The sequence below is a fragment of the Odocoileus virginianus genome, chromosome 6 (genome assembly GCF_023699985.2).
Source record: "Odocoileus virginianus isolate 20LAN1187 ecotype Illinois chromosome 6, Ovbor_1.2, whole genome shotgun sequence".
Classification (NCBI taxonomy): Eukaryota; Metazoa; Chordata; class Mammalia; order Artiodactyla; family Cervidae; genus Odocoileus; species Odocoileus virginianus.
The window spans coordinates 63,930,285-63,949,325 of record NC_069679.1 but is presented as its reverse complement, the minus strand read 5'-3'; the positions used below and the strand labels follow the sequence as shown (position 1 = coordinate 63,949,325).

The following is a 19,041-nucleotide window of genomic DNA, read 5'->3' as shown; positions in this document are numbered from 1 at the left end:
TTTGCTATCTTTTCTTTTTCCACCAGAATTTCAGCTTTATTAGAAATTTCCTGTCTTGTTCATGGTTGTTTCTGCTGCTTCATGATGTAATTTTTAAAATCTAGTTTTAGAGGAAAAAAAGGATATTTCTAATTTTCCTGGTTTAGTTATTAACTATTACTCTCATACTTATCAATACTACTTATTTCAGCCCTCAGTTCAGTTCAGTCCAGTGGCTCAGTCATGTCCAACTCTTTGCGACCCCATGAACTGCAGCACGCCAGGCCTCCCTGTCCATCACCTCATTTTTATTCACACTAGGATTACCTGTGTAGATTTTTAAAAATATTTATGCTTAGACCCCACTGTAAACCAATTAAGTCAGAACTTGGGGTAGTGTCAGAGTATCAGTATTTTTTGAAGTTGTCTTTGAGATTTTAATGGGTGGACAGGACTGAGAACCACTAGATTAGATGACATTTGAAGTATAACTGTAGTGATTCTAGTATCAAGAATACATAATAGGGATATGCTTTCTTAGAATACCAGTTTTTCAAACAAATCATATTTTGCTTTTACTACATTCCATAGTAGATGGAATCATCATTTTTCTCCTCCTTTCAAAGTACTTCTTTCTTGATGAGGTATAGGTGTTTGACCTATTCCAAGAATTTCACAAAATAAAGACCCAAAATATGAATTTCCCCTTTGCTGGAATGTTTACTTTTGGTGGAATCACTTTCCTAAGAGTTTGTTAAGTTCTCTCATGCTTGATGAAGCCACTTTATGTTTTTCACTTCATTAATTAGGGAAATAAAGACTCAGAGGCCTTACTTTATCACTTTAGGAGGTCCCTTTACTATTCCCTTGACCTCTGTGATGCGTTGACCTAGCAACAGCTCCTTTGATGTACAAACATTCTTTTGGCAAATAGTTCAGGGCAGCCCCTCATATTGAACAATTCAGATTTCTTCTGGGAATTGAACTTGGAATTGGAATTTTCTCTTGTGCCTGATATGGTAAACATTTATGGTTTTTACTTTCCACTAAATAAAGCATAGCCTACTGTATTTTTCTAATGTGAATATTGATAAATCTTATGAATGTTGTTAAAGAATTCAGTAGTTATGTACAGACCTAAAATCATAGAATAATTGTGTCATATGGCTGTATTTTATTTTTCACTTCAGACTTCTATTGTATTTTTATTATATTTTTGTAAGGTAAATTTGGAAGAACAGTATTATCACTTATATGAGTTAACTTTGTATTTAAGAGTGGTGTTTTGTTGGGTTTTTCTTCCTGTTGGGTTCTTTAGTTGTTCAATCTGTATTTTGGGGGGCCTAGTATGGAATGATAGAGATAAACCAGAAATAGATTCTGCTCTTAACGTACCTTTAATATAGTAGGAGAGATCAGATTTTTACCTCATACAATATTGAGTGAGATAACAATCAAAGGAAACATATAGATCATATACTTTTAAGAATTAGGAAGAGAGGTTATCCTCACCTTGCATGAATCAAGGAAGGAGATGGTACTTAAGATACTATAAGATCAGTTCATGCTTCTGGGAATATATTTTGGCTCACATAGTAACTTGTTTCTTAGAAGCAATATAAATGAAACACGTAAGTTGTTTTTAATAGAGCATAAAATTCATAAAATGGTAAATAAAAATAAAAGCAGAGGATAGATTCTTAAGAAGACCTTTGTCTCCAGTATGATCCTTGTTCCAGGACTGAGGAGCAGTTTATTCTTCCTTTTCAGTTCACCAAAACTTAAGTCAGTTCAGTTCAGTTCAGTCACTCAGTCGTGTCCGACTCTTTGCAACACCATGGACTGCAGCACGCCAGGCCTCCCTGTCCATCGCAACTCTTAGCGTTTACTCAAACTCACGTCCGTTGAGTCACTGATACCATCCAGCCATCTCATCCTCTGTCATCTCCTTCTCCTCCCACCTTCAATCTTTCCCAGCATCAGGGTCTTTTCCACTGAGTCAGTTCTTTGCATCAGGTGGCCAAAGTATTGGAGTTTCAGCTTCAACATCAGTCCTTCCAATGAATATTCAGGACTCAATTCCTTTAGGATGGACTGGTTGGATCTCCTTGCAGTCCAAGAGACTCTCAAGAGTCTTCTCCAACACCACAGTTCAAAAGCATCAATTCTTTAATGCTCAGCTTTCTTTATAGTCCAACTCTCACATCCATACATGACTACTGGAAAAACCATAGTTTTGACTAAATGGACCTTTGTTGGCAAAGGAATGTCTCTGCTTTTCAATATGCTGTCTAGGTTGGTCATAATTTTTCTTCCAAGGAGCAAGCATCTTTTAATTTCATGGCTGCAGTCACCATCTGCAATGATTTTGGAGCCCCAAAAAATAAAGTCTGTCACTGTTTCCCCAGGTATTTGCCATGAAATGATGGGACTGGATGCCATGATCTGGGTTTTCTGAATGCTGAGCTTTAAGCCAACTTTTTCACTCTCCTCTTTCACTTTCATCAAGAGGCTCTTTAGTTCTTCTTCACTTTCTGCCATAAGGGTGGTGTCATCTGCTGTCAGAGAACGTTTAACAAGAGGATTCCTGTGTGCCGTTTTCTATCTCTCATAAATCCTCTGTTCCTTATCAGTTCCTGGTAACAGGAACAAGTGGAACTGCACGCTGCTGCTCCCAGGACTGAGGTCATAGGATGAGACACATGCATGGATTTCCTTCAGTAAACATTCTCCTTACAACAAAACTGCTTAGTCACGACCCTCTTTCTTGAGATATGGATTGTCTTCTGACCTTATGACCATTGTTAATTCCTTGTTCCCTTGATAACGGTTGCTGTACTTTTGGTTTTCTGATCTTTATCATTGTTGAAAGAAATTCCTTGTACAACAGCCTGTATATACTCACAGAAAGATCATTAAAACACCCTTGCTCCACCACAGACTTGGGTCCCCATGTCTTTCTTTCTCTCTCTCCCTCTGGCTAATTCTCTGGAGTTGGAAACATGCCGAGCTCACTCTCCTGCCCGAGCTTTCAAGACCTCTTCGAGAGGGTGCCCTGTGCCTCCGTGGGTACAAGCCCTCTCCTAGGGCTTTATTGGTTCTCTGAGTAACCCAGGGAATATTAGCTTCTTTCTCTTTCACTTTCTTATCATCGACGCTGGACCACCAGGTTCCAGTTCATTAAAGGACCCCAACAATCTGCATATCTGAGGTTACTGATATTTCTCCCGGCAATCTTGATTCGAGCTTGTGCTTCCTCCAGCCCAGCGTTTCTCATGATGTATTCTGCATATAAGTTAAATAAGCAGCATGACAATATACAGCCTTGACGTACTCCTTTCCCCATTTGGAACCAGTCTGTTGTTCCATGTCCAGTTCTAACTGTTGCTTCCTGACCTGCATACAGATTTCTCAAGAGGCAAGTCAGGTGGTCTGGCAGTCCCATAGAAGAATTTTCCAGAGTTTGTTGTGGTCCACACAGTCAAAGCCTTTGACATAGTTGATAAAGCAGAAGTAGATGTTTTTCTGGAACTCTTGCTTTTTGATGATCCAACAGGTGTTGGCAATTTGATCTCTGGTTCCTCTGCCTTTTCTAAATCCATCTTGAACATCTGGAAGTTCATGGTTCACATATTGTTGAAGCCTGGCTTGGAGAATTTTGAACATTACTTTGCTAGTATGTGAGATGAGTGCAATTGTGTGGTAGTTTGAGCATCCTTTGACATTGCCTTTCTTTGGGATTGGAATGAAAACTGACTTTTTCCAGTTCTGTGGTCACTGCTGAGTTTTCCAAATTTGCTGGCATGTTGAGTGCAGCACTTTCACAGCATCATCTTTTAGAATTTGAAATAGTTCAACTGGAATTCCATCACCTCCATTAGCTTTGTTCGTAGTGATGCTTCCTAAGGCCCACTTGACTTCGCATGCCAGGATGTCTGGCTGTAGGTTGATGACCACACCATCATGATTATCTGGGTCTTGAAGGTCTTTTTTGTATAGTTCTGTGTATTCTTGCCACCTCTTCTTAATATCTTCTGCTTCTGTTAGGTCTATACCATTTCTGTCCTTTATTGTGCCCATCTTTGCATGAAATGTTCCCTTGGTATCTCTAATTTTCTTGAAGAAATCTCTAGACTTTCCAATTCTATTGTTTGCCTCTGTTTCTTTGCACTGATCACTGAGGAAGGCATTCTTTAAGTCTATTCTTTGGTTCTTAGAAAAGGAATTGATATAGTAAGGATTTTAAGTATCAAATAATTAAAATGAGGAAGAGACTAAAGTTTCATTAGAGATATTTGTTCTTTAATAATTGTCTTCAGTATTAATAAATCTAGAATAAATTAATAGAGGAGTCTCAAAATAGATTTCCAGGGTTAGTAAAGAAAACCAGGGCTTTATACTTTCAGCTCAATGTTCTTCAGCTCACACCGTCCTGATTTTTTTTGTCCTCTTATAAACATTCCTCTCATTCTGGAACTGTTCTACTTTCTGGGAGATACCACCAGCAAAGGAAACTCGTACCCTATTTGCATGCAGCCCTTCCAGTACAGTTTCTAAATGCCACATTTCCCCCACTAGAGTTCATTCTCTGATCTTAAAAAAGAAATCTCCATCTTATTGCTTAATAAAATATATGGATAATAATTTGGAAGATGTTGTTCTTCTATTTCTCCTATTGAAAAGAAAGAATACATGAATTGAACTGGGTAGGGAAAATGGATTTAAGGCAGTATTGAGTTCTTAGGAAATTGAATTTATAAAATTCATAATGTGAGATTACATTTTATGTTCCTCTGGGACAGAAAGCACTATGAGCTATCACATGTTACATTAACTCATTTTAGATGCTAGCTTTTGACTGAATCTTGAGAGATATAGTTATATTTCCTACAGATTCAGAAATTGAAAATGAAGGAAATTTGCAAGTCAGTTATCTAAAGATATGATTCACAAGTAGCATTTAAATATGATATTATAATTGCATATGTGTATATCAGCAGGTTATTTTCAACCAGTTATAATTTAAGCACTGTTTTGATACTGCCGTTAGAAACTAGATCTGTCTTATCTCCAAGCTACAGGTTCAGTGGGCAGCTTCTTCTGTTTTCTGGCTAAACTGTAAGGATCTGACGTGGCACCTTTGCAGAGACATTGTTGTGGACGCTGGCCAGACCTCAGCATCTTTTCCTGACCACTCTGTGAAAACTCTTCTTGGAAGCACCTTGGTTCACCATTAGTAGATCTGGTTCATGCTTCTTTTATCTCCAGCATGTCAAGCCCTGTCCAGTTTTTAAACCACTCAAATCCAGGGAAGCTGGTTACTGCCCAAAGCAAAGGGCCCCGCAAGGCTAAGCCATTGGAAGTCAAACATTTATCAGCTTACACATTTCGGAAAAATAGCTCAGGGGTGAGTCGTACTCTGGCATTTATTTAATTTTTTCCATCCTCAGGAGGAAGAGGTAAAACAGCCTCTTACATAAGCGAGAGCTAGCAGAAAGGAAAATTCGGTTCTGTTTGCCCCCTTGCCTGTGGAGCACCTGTCCAATGCATGATGCAAGACATGAGTCAGAGATCTCACTTCTGGTTCCTGACTTAACTCTAGAACAAGCAGCATTGAAACTTCTGAATCTAATGGAACCTCAAAGTGAATTTTACCTTATTTTTGCCTTTTTGGTGATTCTGATATTTCACCAAGGCCCACAATCCCAAAACAATATACAAAATAGACTATAAAGGGCCTCTGAGTTAATTTGATCCAACCCTATCATTTTGCAGATTAGCAAACTGAACACTGGAAAGAGGCCACAGTGATTTAAGGGCAGAACTGAGTAGTCTGACTCATCACCTTTCTGTTGTCCCGTATTACCCCCTTGATATACAGTCTCGTTTTATTAGGGCTGGACCACGATGAGAGTGTTTCTGGAAATTAAATACCCTCTTGGGTCAGATGATATTTTTAAGACCATTAGACAGATCCATCTATTCTTTAGCTTGCAACTCCTAGGAGATGAAGTCTGAGCTGTGGGGTAAGGGTGGGGGCTTAGGGGATTGGTTTATTTCCATCCACTATTGTTTTTAAGTGAGAATAATTAGCCTAGTTTCTTCCCTAGGAAAGGAAATGTATTACATTAAAAGTAAATAAGTCAACAGATGAATGGATAAAGAAAATGTGGTATATGGATTCTTTAAAAAGAATATTCTTAAGCCTTTTAAAAAAAAGGAAATCCTGCCATCTTCAACAACATAGATGAACCTGCAGGACATTACACTTAGTGAAATAAGTTGAACAAAGACTAATACTACATGATCTCACTTATATGTAAAATCTAAAACAAACTTATAGAAGCAGAGAGTGGAATGGTGATTTCCTGAGGTGGTGGGAAGAGGGAAATGAGGAGATGTTGGTCAAAGGGTACATTAGTTATGCAAGATGAATAAGTTCTGGAGATCTAATGTTCAGCAATGTGACTATAGTTAACAATACTGAATTGTATACTTGAAACTGCTAAGAGTTTAGATCTTAAATGTTCTCATCACACACAAAAAAATGATAACTGTGTGAGGTGATGGATATGTTAATTAGCTTGATTGTAAAGATTATTTCACAATGTATACAAATATCAAAACATTGTTTTAATTTTCAACTATACCTCTATGAAGATGGGGAAAAAAAGTAACTGGTACAATGAAGAAGGACATTGTTCTACAATCTCTAACTCCTTTCCAAGTGCATAAATGCTCATAAAGCCCTCTAGGAATATAAAAAATTGTTTAACCATTTTTAACAAATTTTAACACCATAAAATATATATTTAAATATTGGTACATTATGAAGTTTATATTAATAAAATTGCCTTATTAGCATGTCCTCATTTAACTATGAACTTTATTTTAAATCAATTATAAAACAAAATGCTTGAGTTTGTAACAAGTTTAAAAATAGCATGTTTTCAAAACAAAAAAATAGTATGTTTTCTTTGGGACTGTGTGTGTGTGTTAGTTGCTCAGTTGTGTATGACTCTTTGCCATCCCATGAACTGTAGCCCACCATGCTCTTCTGTCCATGGGATTCTCCCAGCATAGATACTGTAGTAGCATGCCATTTCCTACTCCAGGGGCTCTTCCCAACCCAGGTATCAAACCCATCTATTACATCTCCTTCATTGACAGGTGGAGGCAGATTCTTTATCACTAGCGCCACCTGGGAGTGAAGTGAAGTGAAAGACGCTCAGCAATGTCCAACTGTTTGCGACCCCAGGGACTATACAGTTCATGGAGTTCTCCAGGCGAGAATACTGGAGTGGGTAGCCTTTTCCTTCTCCAGGGGATCTTCCCAACCCAGGGATGGAACCCAGGTCTCCCGCATTGCGGGCATGTTCCTTACCCGCTGAGCTACGTGGGAAACCAGTGCCACTTGGGAAGCCCTATGGAAAAGTATAGAGACTAATACACCAGCTACCTACATTGTGTACTTAAATTTGCCATTTCCCTCCAAATTTGCTTTAGTTGTTCTTTTAAGAGAATAAAACTTCACTGATAAAATTGAAGACCATTTTGTAACCTCTCATCCTTCTCCATGCATGTGTGCATGCTGAGTCACTTCAGTTGTGTCCAATTCTTTGCCACCCTATGGACTGTAGCATGCCAGGCTCCTCTGTCCATGGGATTCTCCAGGCAAGAATACTGGAATGGGTTGCCATGCCCTTCTCCAAGGGATCTTCCCAACCCAGGGATCGAACCTGCATCTCTTACGTATTATGCACTGGCAAGCATGTTCTACTCTAGCGCCACATGGGAAGCCCCTCTTGGGGTGGGTAATATAAATTTAACAGTACAATCAGACATCAGCCAGTAAGAATCTTTGCCACTCTTAGGTCTAGGGCAAGTCCTGGGGCCTCTGGCATTAGTCATCTTGGTAAGGGAAGTGAGTGGATTCAGGGTCTGGGGTGGTGAGAGATGAGGGCATTAGGGTAGCTACTATTACAAGTCTATGTGAAAGTACTGCTGGACCATCCTGGACCTTTTTTTTTCTTTTCAGAGATAATTTCTGAAGTAAGTATATAGTCTTTGTGTCCATGTTTTTAATGTTTCAGTTCAATTCAGTCACTCAGTTGTGTCTGACTCTTTGCGACCCCATGAATCACAGCAAGCCAGGTCTCCCTGTCCATCACCAACTCCTGGACTTTACCCAAACTCATGTCTATTTAGTCGGTGATGCCATCCAGCCATCTCATCCTCTGTTGTCCCCTTCTCCCCCTGCCCCCAATCCCTCCCAGCATCAGGGTCTTTTCCAATGAGTCAGCTCTTTGCATGAGGTGGCCAAAGTATTGGAGTTTCAGTTTCAGCATCAGTCCTCCCAATGAACACCCAGGACTGATCTCATTTAGGATGGACTGGTTGGATCTCCTTGCAGTTCAAGGGACTCTCAAGAGTCTTCTCCAACACCACAGTTCAAAAGTATCAATTCTTCGGTGCTCAGCTTTTTTCACAGTCCAACTCTCACATCTATACATGACCACTGGAAAAATGTTTAGATATATGTGAATGCTTCTTATATTGTTTTGGCCATTTTAAAAATTACGTTAATGATATGCTACTAAACCTAATTTTCTACCTTGCTATTTGCACTCAGTCTTTTTGTTGTTCAGTTGCTCAGTCGTGTCCAACTCTTTGCAACCCCATGGACTGTAGCATGCTAGGCTTCCCTGTCCTTCATTATCTCCCAGAGCTTGCTCAAACTCATGTCCATTGAGTCAGTGATGCCATCCAACCACCTCATCCTCTGTCGTCCTTTTGTCCTCCTGCCTTCAATCTTTCCCAGCATTAGGGTCTTTTCCAGTGAGTCAGCTCTTTGCATCAGGTGACTGAAGTGTTGGAGCTTCACCTTACATCAGTCCTTCCAATGGATATTCAGGGTTGATTTCCTTTAGGATTGACTGGTTGGATCTCCTTGCAGTCCAAGGGACTCTTAAGAGTCTTCTGCAACACCGCAGTTCAAAAGCATCAATTCTTCAGCTCTTAGCCTTATGTGAGTATTTTCTGTTTGTTTGTTTTTTGGTGGTCTTTTTTTGTTTTATTTAATGGATCTTTTTTTTTTTTAATGCAGTATAGCTGCTTTATGATGCTGTTAGTTTCTTTGTATAATGAAGTGAATCAGCTATATGTATGCATATATCCACTCCCTCTTGGACCTTCCTCGTACCGTCTGCTCCCGCCATTCCATTCATCTGAGTCACCACACAGAGCACCCAAGCTTAGCTCACTGTGCTATACAATAGGTTCCCACTAACTATCTACTTTATACATGGCTATGCACATGTGTCAGTCCCAATCGCTCAATTCATCCCCTGTCCTGCCAATGTTCATGTATCTGTTTTCTATGTCTGTGTCTCTATTCCTGCCCTGAAAAGAGGTTATGTTTTTGAGAGTAGTTTTTTTTATTCATATAAATTTAGTCTGTGCATGATAATTCCTGCATAGAATTCCATTACAAATTATGTTAATATATCAATTTTTATGCAGTTTAGTTTTTTATTGTATAAGGAAGCTTCAGTGAGCTTCATATACAGCTTCATATACAACATGCCTCCTTGTTCATTTCCTCTAAACTATGAAATGAAAGAATTTGAAAGAACTTGTCTATAAAAATTAATTGCAGGTTGAATGTTTCTTATTTTTATAAATAAAAGCCTAATTGAACATAATGGTTACTGGTTTTTTTTTATTATTGGTGTTTGAAATCTTAGCAATATTGTGATGTATTAAATAAGAATTTAGCACATTTTAATCAGTTTGCTGTTTTGTTTTATATCTCAGGTACATTGTCAAGTTAATCATGCTTAGTTTGTGGTACAATATCATCTTTCTGTACAGGGCTACTCTCGCTTTACTTTTTCTCCATCTCCATTTCTGCCTCATCTAATATATTTGATGTATGTCTTTGGATATATATGCATCTTTTAAAAATATGTAGTTTTGTTTTCCGAATGGATTTTTAAAAATGTGTCATACATAGAAAAGAACTATAAAATGTATATGCACAGGTTAGGTAATAGAACAAATATCTATAAACCCACCACCCAATATCTTAAAGCACTCCAGTACCTTAGAAGCTTCCTCTTTGCCCCTTACTAACTGAATCCCTTTATTCCTACCTACACTTAAAAATAGTGGGTATTTTGAGTTTTTTTTATTTTTTATTTTTTTTATTTTGAGTTTTATATCAATCATTCTCTTGCTTTTCTTCCTAGTTCTGGCACTTATGTAAGAATCCCTAATAAATATTAATTTTATGTTTAAAAGTTTATTTAATGTAATTATACTGTTTTGTCTTTTTGTTACTTCTTTCACTTCATGAGATTTGTGTCATTCTGTGTGCAGTTATTCAATAATGATTCTATTGTATACCATATATATATATATATATATATAGTATACCAATATACCATAAATTATCCATTAAACTCTTACTTGAAATGTGGTTTGTTTTCAGTTTTTGCTTTTTCAGGTAACATTGATAATCTTTGCTTTTAACTGGAAAGTTTAGTCCATTTACATTTATTGATATTATTGATTATGTGGGTGTGTTTCTATTATAGTATGTATAATCTATTTGTCCTATTATTTTTGTTTCCTTTTCTCTCCTATCGTATCCAAAACTGATAGTTTTTGTTTTGTTGTATTGCATTTATTTCTTTTTTTCTCATTCTATTTCTTTTTCTTCTACAAGTTTAGAAGTTATATGTTGTATGACTTGTTTTAATAGTATTTTAGTTATTTTAAAATATATACTTAGCAAAGTTAACTGAAATTTTTATAGTTACTCTTGAGAAATCTGAATATTTTATAATGCTTTAAACTGTTTTTCTCTTCTCAGTCTATATGCTTTTATTTTGTCCTGCACTGGTTCTATTCTTTATTTTCAACTCCATAAGCCACGATTTTAAAATTAATGTTTATGTAATTGTGTCCACATAATATTTACTGTTATTTTTTATTCACTTTTCTTTCTTGTATCTCAGACTTTGTGAGTTCATTTTCTCTCTTTAGAATTGTCTTAAGTAAGGGCCTGTTGGTGGTAAATTCAATTTTTGTTTGTCTAAAATGTGTTTATTTTACTCTTAATCTTGGAACATAATTTAAGTAGAAATTCTGGTTGGCACTTACTTTATATCTTTGATTTGAACAAGTAGTCCTGTCTTAGCCACTATTTTGAAATTTGAAAGTGTGCTTTTAGCTAACCAAGCCATACATGAATCAGCAGCAATTCTGAGATGCAGCCCAGATGCAGAGATGTGAAAATTTGTGCCTCTTACACTCAGTGAAAGATGATATGTTTTTCTTAGTACGTTACAGATGTCATTTTGCTGTTTCTCAGCTTCTGTTACTATTGAGAAGTTGCTCACCTAATTGCTATTTTTTTGTAATTATGTCCTTTCTATTATCTGCTTTTTAGATCTTTCTTTGATGTTCTGTAGTTTCATTATGAGTGTGTTGGTAAAGAAATTTTTTAAATTTACTTTTCTTGGGACTTGCTGAACCACTTAGATTAGTATCTTTCAACAATTCTGTAAAATTATCAAGGCATTATTTCTTTAAATATTGCCTCTTCATCATTCTATAGAATATAGCCTTGTTGGCCTCCAAACAGACATATGATAGACCTTTTCATTTTAATCTCTCTGCCTTAAACTCTCTTTCACCATTTATTTGTTCCTGTATGCTCAAAAATTTCCTTCATATTTGAGTTCATTCATTCCTCAGCTATGTCTAATTTGCTTTTTAATGTGTTCATTTAGTTTTCAAATTAAAGTTATTATACTTTTTATTTCAAAAAGTTGTTTTTCCAAAATGTTTTCCAATGTTAATTCTTTGTGGTCTTTTGTGACTTAGTCATATTTTCAAAAGTTCTCTTTATTTTTTTTAAACATTCAAGTATAGTCATTTTGTATTCTCTTGCAGATTTGTATTCCTAGTATCTTGGTAAGAATAAAATTGTAAAACCTGATAACTTTAGAAAAATGCATTTTTTTAATACAATAAGTACCACGTGATACATTTATACACTTTTTAGAGATTTAGATTAATATATTTTTCTTGGTTTCATTTGAATCATATAAACTTTGCTCTTAACCAGTTATGCTAATTAAATTTAGAACATTATATATTCTCTTTTGGTAAGAGGAGGAGATATTGTAATACAGATAAATCTCCCTAATTTTTACTCTCAGTAAAGTGTGAAAGAAACACAAAATTGATGTTGATTTACTGAAATCAGATTTAAAAAAAAATAAGTTTGTATAAGATATAAGCATATGAAATTACTTGTAATAAAAATAAAACAAATAATGGTAAATCTTTCACCAGTGACCTTATAATAGTTTAAGTTTCTGTAAAGGCTTTATTAGGTGTGAATTAAGATTTTCTGACATTTTATGTGTGCTTTCTTTCCTATGCTCTCAGAAATTATATTTATTAGATGTGCTGCATTTACTTACAGCTGGTATTATAAATTGCTGGGTAAGAATTTTTAGAGAAATGTAAAGTAGACTTTTAGGTTAACATGTTACTTTCTACTTTTTGAGACCTATTTCGTTTGTTAGGATACTACCTCAAAATAAATATTTTATTTTATTTTATTTTTTCAAAATGAATATTTTAAAGTTGTATTTTAGAGTTACTTATTTGAGTTTGTGGGTTAAAACAGTGCAGCTTTTATTATAGGGTACATGTTTAGCTAATTAATTTGAAATTTCTTTTTGTAGGCTTGTCTTAACCCATCTCTTGAAGTGGTTCCCACCAGGAACCCAGTCAAGTGCAACAAAAGGGCAACTGACTCAGTCCATCCTGACCTTGCTGGTTTGTTGGTGAAAAACAAGAATCTTTTAGCTGAGGTATATGGATTACTTGAAAATAAAACACCACAGGAAATTATATCCTCTGTAGGGAGAGAAACATTCTGATAAAAATCTCCAAGTATTATCTAAACTCAGTTTGCTTTTTTTCCCTTCAATACTGAACCCTTTTATCACTGAGGGGCACTAATGTAGATCCGAATCTATCTTTTGCCAGAGAAATCCCTTTGGAGATGGTACATGTTGCTGCTTTTGAGTGACTACTGAATGACATAGGAACTGCCATTCTCAAAATGTACATAATAATAATCTGCCTGTGCATGCTCAGTTGTGTCCGACTCTTTGTGACCCCAGGGGCTGTAGACCACTAGGCTTCTCTGTCCATGGAATTTCCTAGACAAGAATACTGGAGTGGGGTGCCATTTTCTACTCCGGGGATCTTCCCAACCCAGGGATTGAACCTGTGTCTTTTATGTCTCCTGCACTGGCAGGCAGATTCTTTACCACTGCGCCACCTGGGAAGACAATAGTTAGATGTATTAAGCATTTTTCAATGGAAAGGATTAGTTCTCACTTTCAGTAAAGTGCCAAATGGCAAATATCTACTAATCTTATTAAATACTTGATGAAACATCTGAGTAGTATCAACAGATGAAAAAGAAACCACATTTGTAAGAAGTGCCTTGACTTTGCCTTTGATACCCTGCAATGAACTAAAGGATACTTGCAGGAATTTTTTAGCTGAACTCTAGTACCCTAAAATATTTGTTGCAAGAGATTGATAATCAAGATTGGAATCCCAAGGCCATTGTCATTGTTAAAGGTAACATAATGTGGATGCGAGTCTGTATTGCTTCTATGGTCATCTTTAAGTAAAATGTTCTGAGTGCTTTTATTGTGGGACAATAATGCCTTCTGAATAAATAGCTATCTGTTGCTTCTATATTGGTTTGCTTGGGCTGCCGTACTAAAGTGCCATGGACTGGCTGGCTTAGATAACAGAAATTTACTTTTTCATAATTCTGGAGGTGAGAAGTCCAATATAAGGTGTCAACAGGGCTAGTTGCTTCTTTTTAATGTGTTCCCCAGCTTTATTGCCATATAACTGACATAACATTGTGTAAATTTAAGATGTACAGTGTGGTGATTTGATGTACATAGGTGTTGTGAAATGATTACCACAATAAGGTTGGTTAATAACATCCATCCATCACCTCACATAATTACTTTTTTTTTTCATGATGAGATGGTTAGTTTCTTCTGAAGCCTCTCTCCTGGGCTTGTAGATGGTCATCTGTTTTCTGTGTCCTTACTTGGTCACTGTGTCCAGGGGTTTATGTCTATCTCTAATTCATAAAAAGCCTTTAAACAGATTTAAAGAAAATTTGTAAGCTATTCATATAGAATGAATTCTATTCATATAGAATTTCCAAGTACTTCTTAAAAGCAATTTTTTACATGTACACAAAGCATTTGGTACCTATACATATTTTTTGTTTGTCAAAATAGATATCCAAAAGGTTCTACAAGGTCTCATTGTGAATTGATTTTAGAGGCTATATACTTGAAAAAGTATTTCATAACTCACATTGCCATTTTCTAAATTTAATAAAAATCAGTGACAATTTAACTCCAAGCTTTAAAAAAAAAAAAAAATGATTCCCTGGTGGTCCAGTGGTTAGTACTCCATACTCTCCTGCCAAGGGTCTGAGTTCAGTCCCCGGTCAGGGAACTAAAATCCTACAAGCTGTGCTGCCAAAAGAAAATGGAAAAAAAAAAAAACTTCAATAAATAAAAAACAAATTTTAAAGAAGCCTGTTAGTTACAATAGAATATCTTCAGCTTGAATCATCTTTCCCTTTCCCAAAAACCTATTATTTAATCCTATAGTAACACAATTGTCTTGATGAGACAATTTTTCTCTTCATGCATACATTTAAGTCTTTTTGTTATAATTGTCTCTTTGTGGGACATACAAAAATAATTACCATGTGTTTCTGTCCAATAATGGAGAAACAGGTGCAAAAAACTATATTTAGGAAAAGCCAGATACAGATGAGATAAATATTAAAGAATTCAATTGGTGATTGGATTGTCTAATTTAGGCAATATGATATTGAGCTAAAACTCTTTCATAGTGCTAGGAAGGCTGCTGTAGTCATAAAAGTTAAACAGGGAATTCCCTGGTGGTCCAGTGGTTAGGACTTGGCTCTTCCACTGCAGGAGGCCTGGGTTAGATCCCTGGTCTTAGAACTAAGATCCCAAGAGCCGTGAGGCTCATCGAAGGGAGCTAACAACTTGTTAAAAAAAATTACTGATAATATGTATAATAAGGCCTACTGTCTTAAATTTAAGATGAATTTAATGTGTTTTGCCAGTATTTTTAATTTGATTTTCAAGGAAACTTCTGTTTGTGAGGGCAATATGACTATTTTTTGCAGATTTGTTTTTCCCCTTAGTGTAGTAACAAGGCAAATAATAGAAACCTGGTAAATGCACCAGTTCTGGAGGGGGTGAATGGAGGCAATATAAATTTTGCAGCTAAAGAAAAAAATCATGAGAACCAGTTATTGTTAATTTTAGTTGAACTTTTTATTGAGATAATTATAGATTCATTTGCAGTTTTAAGAAATAATACAGAGGTATTCGTTGTAAACTTTGCACATTTTCTCCCAAATTTTGCAAAACTGTAAATGTAACACCCTAGATGTTGACATTGATGCAATACAATCCACCAGTATTATTCAGGTTTCCCTGGTTTTACTTGTACTCGTTTGTGTGTATTATGTTCTAAATAATCAGTCAAAATACTGAACAATTAGTTTTAACAGCACAAAGATCCTTCACATTGCCATTTGATATGCACATCCACTTCCTTCCCATCCCAACTCCTGGCAACCACTAATCTCTTCACCATTTCTAAAATGCTGTCATTTCAAAAACGCTATATACTGGGGAAAAAAAGTTATATACTGAAAAGCTAAACATAGAGTTACCATGTGACTCAACAGTCACACTCCTAGGTAGAAACACAGCGAATTAGAAATATTTTCACATAAAAACTTGTAAATGAATGTTCATTATAGCATTTTCTGTAAAACCAAAAAGTAGACATAACACAAATATCCATTGATGAGTAAATGTGCAAAATGTGGTATATCCACACAGTAGTGTATAATTTAGCCATGAAAAGGAATGAAGTACTAATTGATGTTTACATGGATGACCCTTGAAAACACTATGGTAAGTGAAAAAAAGCCAATCACAAGAGACAGCATATTCTGTGATTTCCTTTATATAAAACGTCCAGAATAGGCAAATCCATAGAAACAGAGAACAGATTAGTGGTTTCCAAGGGCTGGGTTGGAGGTAACTACTAATGGGTATGGGATTTCTTTAAGGGATAATGAAAATGTTTTGGAATTAGATCACAGTGATGGTTACACAACTGTGAATATACTAAAAACTGAATGGTATACTATAAAGGGTGAGTTTTACAGTGTATAGGTTATATCTCAATTTAAAAAGTAAAAAAAAAAAAGGTTCAATATGGCTATGCAACTCTATGAATATACCAAAAACCATTCAGCTGTGTACTTTAAATGGATAAATCTATGAATTATACCCCAATAAAGCTGTTTTTTAAAATGTTTTGCAAATAGAATCATGCATATACAACCTTTTTAGATTGGTTTGTTTCACTCAGCATAATTTCCTAGAGATTTGTTCAATCTGTTGTATCAATAGTTTGGTCCTCTTTATTGCTGAGACTGTGGTATGTATATACCACAGTTTGTTTAACCATTCACTTGTTGACAAATACCTGAATAACTTCCAGTTTTTTAGCTATCAAAAGTAAAGTTGCTATGAACATTCATGTACAGATTTTTGTGTGAACATAATTTTTCATTTCTCTGGGATAAGTGCTCCAAAATAACAATAGCTGGGTCATATGGTATTTGCATATTTAGTTTTATAAGAAACTGCCAGGCAATTTTCTACAGTATCTGGACCGTTCTATTTTCCTACCAGCAACATATGAGTGATCCAGTTTCTTTGCATCCTCACCAGGATCTGATGTTGTCCCTGTTTTGTATTTTATATATTTTAATATTAATACATAGGGAGTGTTATCCCACTGTGGATTTAATTTGCATATCCTTAATGGCTGGTGATGTTAAATCTATTTTTATGTGCTTGTTTGCCGTCCATATATCCTTTCTGGTAAAATTTCTGTTAAAGTCTTTTGCCCAGTTTTTTAATCAGGTCATTTTCTGAGAATTTAGAGTTCTTTATATTAATATATTCTATTCTAAATATCTAATATATTTATATTCTATATAAATCCTTTGTTGACAGTTTTTATGAATTTTGGGGTACCTAAATTTTGTTAAGTTCTGAATATATTTCAGGTTTCATTATGTCCAAATCCAACATCAAGCTATTAAGAAATTTGGATTCTTTAACATAAACGATAACAGGCAGACCTCATTTATTGTGTTCCACTTTATTTCACTTCACAGATTCTGTGTTTTTTATAAATCAGAGATCTGTGGCAACCTTGCATTGAGCAGGTCTGTCAGCGTTCTTTTTCCACTAGCATCTGCTCACTTTGTGCCTCTGTGTCACATTTTTGTAACTCTTGCAATATTTCAGACTTTCATTGTTATATTTGTTGCGGTGATCTGTGATCAGTGATTTTTGATGTTACTATTGTAATTATTTTGGGGCACCATGAACTGTACCCATATAAGATAGTGAGCTTAGTTGGTAAATATTGAGAGTTTTGACTGCTCCATTTACCTGCCATTCCCTCTCTCTCTCCCTCTCCTCCGGCCTCCCTATTTCCTGAGATACAACAATATTAAAATTAGGCCAATTTATAACCTTACAATGACATGTAAGTGTTAAAGTGGTAGGAAGAGTTGCACATCTCTCACTTTAAATCAAAAGCTAGAAATGATTAAGCTCAGTGAGGAAAGCAAGTCAAAACCTGAGATAGGTTGAAAGCTAGGCCTCTTGCCCCAAACTGTCAGCTTAGCTGTGAATGCAAAGAAAGAGTTCTTGAAAGAAATTAAAAGTTTGCAGCCTCTTGTTGGAGGAAGATGCCACCTAGGGCTTTCACAGTTTGAGAGGAGAAGTCAATGCCTGGCTTCAAAGCTTCAAAGGGCAGGCTGACTCTCTCATTAGAGGCTAATGCAATGGTGACTTTCACTTGAAGCCAATGATCAATCCCAGTCTTAGAACCCTTGAGAATTATTCTAAATCTACTTTGCTTGTGCTCTGTAAATTGAACAACAAAACCTGGATGACAGCACATTTGTTTACAACGTGGGGTAACTGAGTATTTTAAACCTGCTGTTGAGTTTTACTGTTGAGAAAAAAAGTCATTTCAAAATATTATTGCTCTTGGTCACCCAAGAGCTCTGATGGAGATGTACAATGAGGTTAAATTTGTTTTCATGCCTGCTAATACAATCTCCATGGATCAGTGGTCTGCAGTATCTCTGAGGTATGCCTGTAATGCGAGAGTGGTGTTTTTTATTTCTTTTGTAGCTCATAAAGTCATGACTTTTTAATCAAAATATTTCTCAATCACAGTTTTTCATTATACAAGCTGTAATTTTTTCACACTTTCCTGAATATTCCACTACATGTATCAAACTATCTTTTTAAAAATTTTTTATTATTTTTGCCATACATTGACATGAATCAGCCAAGGATTTACATGTGTTCCCCATCCCAGTTCCCCCTCCCGCCTCCCTCCCCATCCCATCCCTCTGGGTCTTCCCAGTACACCACAATATTTTAAAGTAATTAGCCTCCAACTAATAAAAATAAATGAAAAAAATAAAACTAAAAACAAACAGATGAAAGAAAAAAATTTTATTATAGTTAATTTACAATGTTGGGTTAATTTCAGGTGTACAGCAAAGTGGATCAGTTATATATGTATCTACTCTTTTTTATTTTCCTGTATAGCTCATTCTAGAATATTGATTAGAGGTCCCTGTGCTATACAGTAGGTCCTTATTATCTATTTTATATATAGTAGTATGTATATGTAAAATTCAGTCTCCCAATTTATCCCTCTCCTCCTTACCACTTGGGAACCATAAGTTTAATGCTGATGAGAATAAAATTACTTATTCCAAATCTTTTGTATCAATTTGATATGATCTTTTAAAATTTATTTATTTTTGGCGGT

The 19,041-nt window shown here is 35.7% G+C and overlaps 1 protein-coding gene across 11 annotated transcripts in view; it reads left to right on the top strand.

Moving 5' to 3' along the window:
* The window catches only part of LOC110128429 (coiled-coil domain-containing protein 170-like), a 38,002-nt gene that overhangs the window by 2,684 nt on the left and 16,277 nt on the right, over positions 1-19,041 (top strand). For 2 of the 11 annotated variants that reach the window (XM_070469469.1, XM_020879204.2), the window contains 2 exons: positions 5,055-5,386; positions 12,744-12,872. The exons of 1 other annotated variant lie outside the window; for it this stretch is intronic. In XM_070469469.1, coding sequence (XP_070325570.1) covers positions 5,249-5,386; positions 12,744-12,872 — 267 coding nt within the window. In that variant the 5' untranslated portion in view covers positions 5,055-5,248. Of the gene's footprint in view, positions 1-726; positions 999-5,054; positions 5,387-8,909; positions 9,008-12,743; positions 12,873-19,041 lie in introns of those variants that run through there. 8 more of the 11 variants (XM_020879209.2, XM_020879207.2, XM_020879205.2 and 5 more) reach the window with 8 other exon arrangements.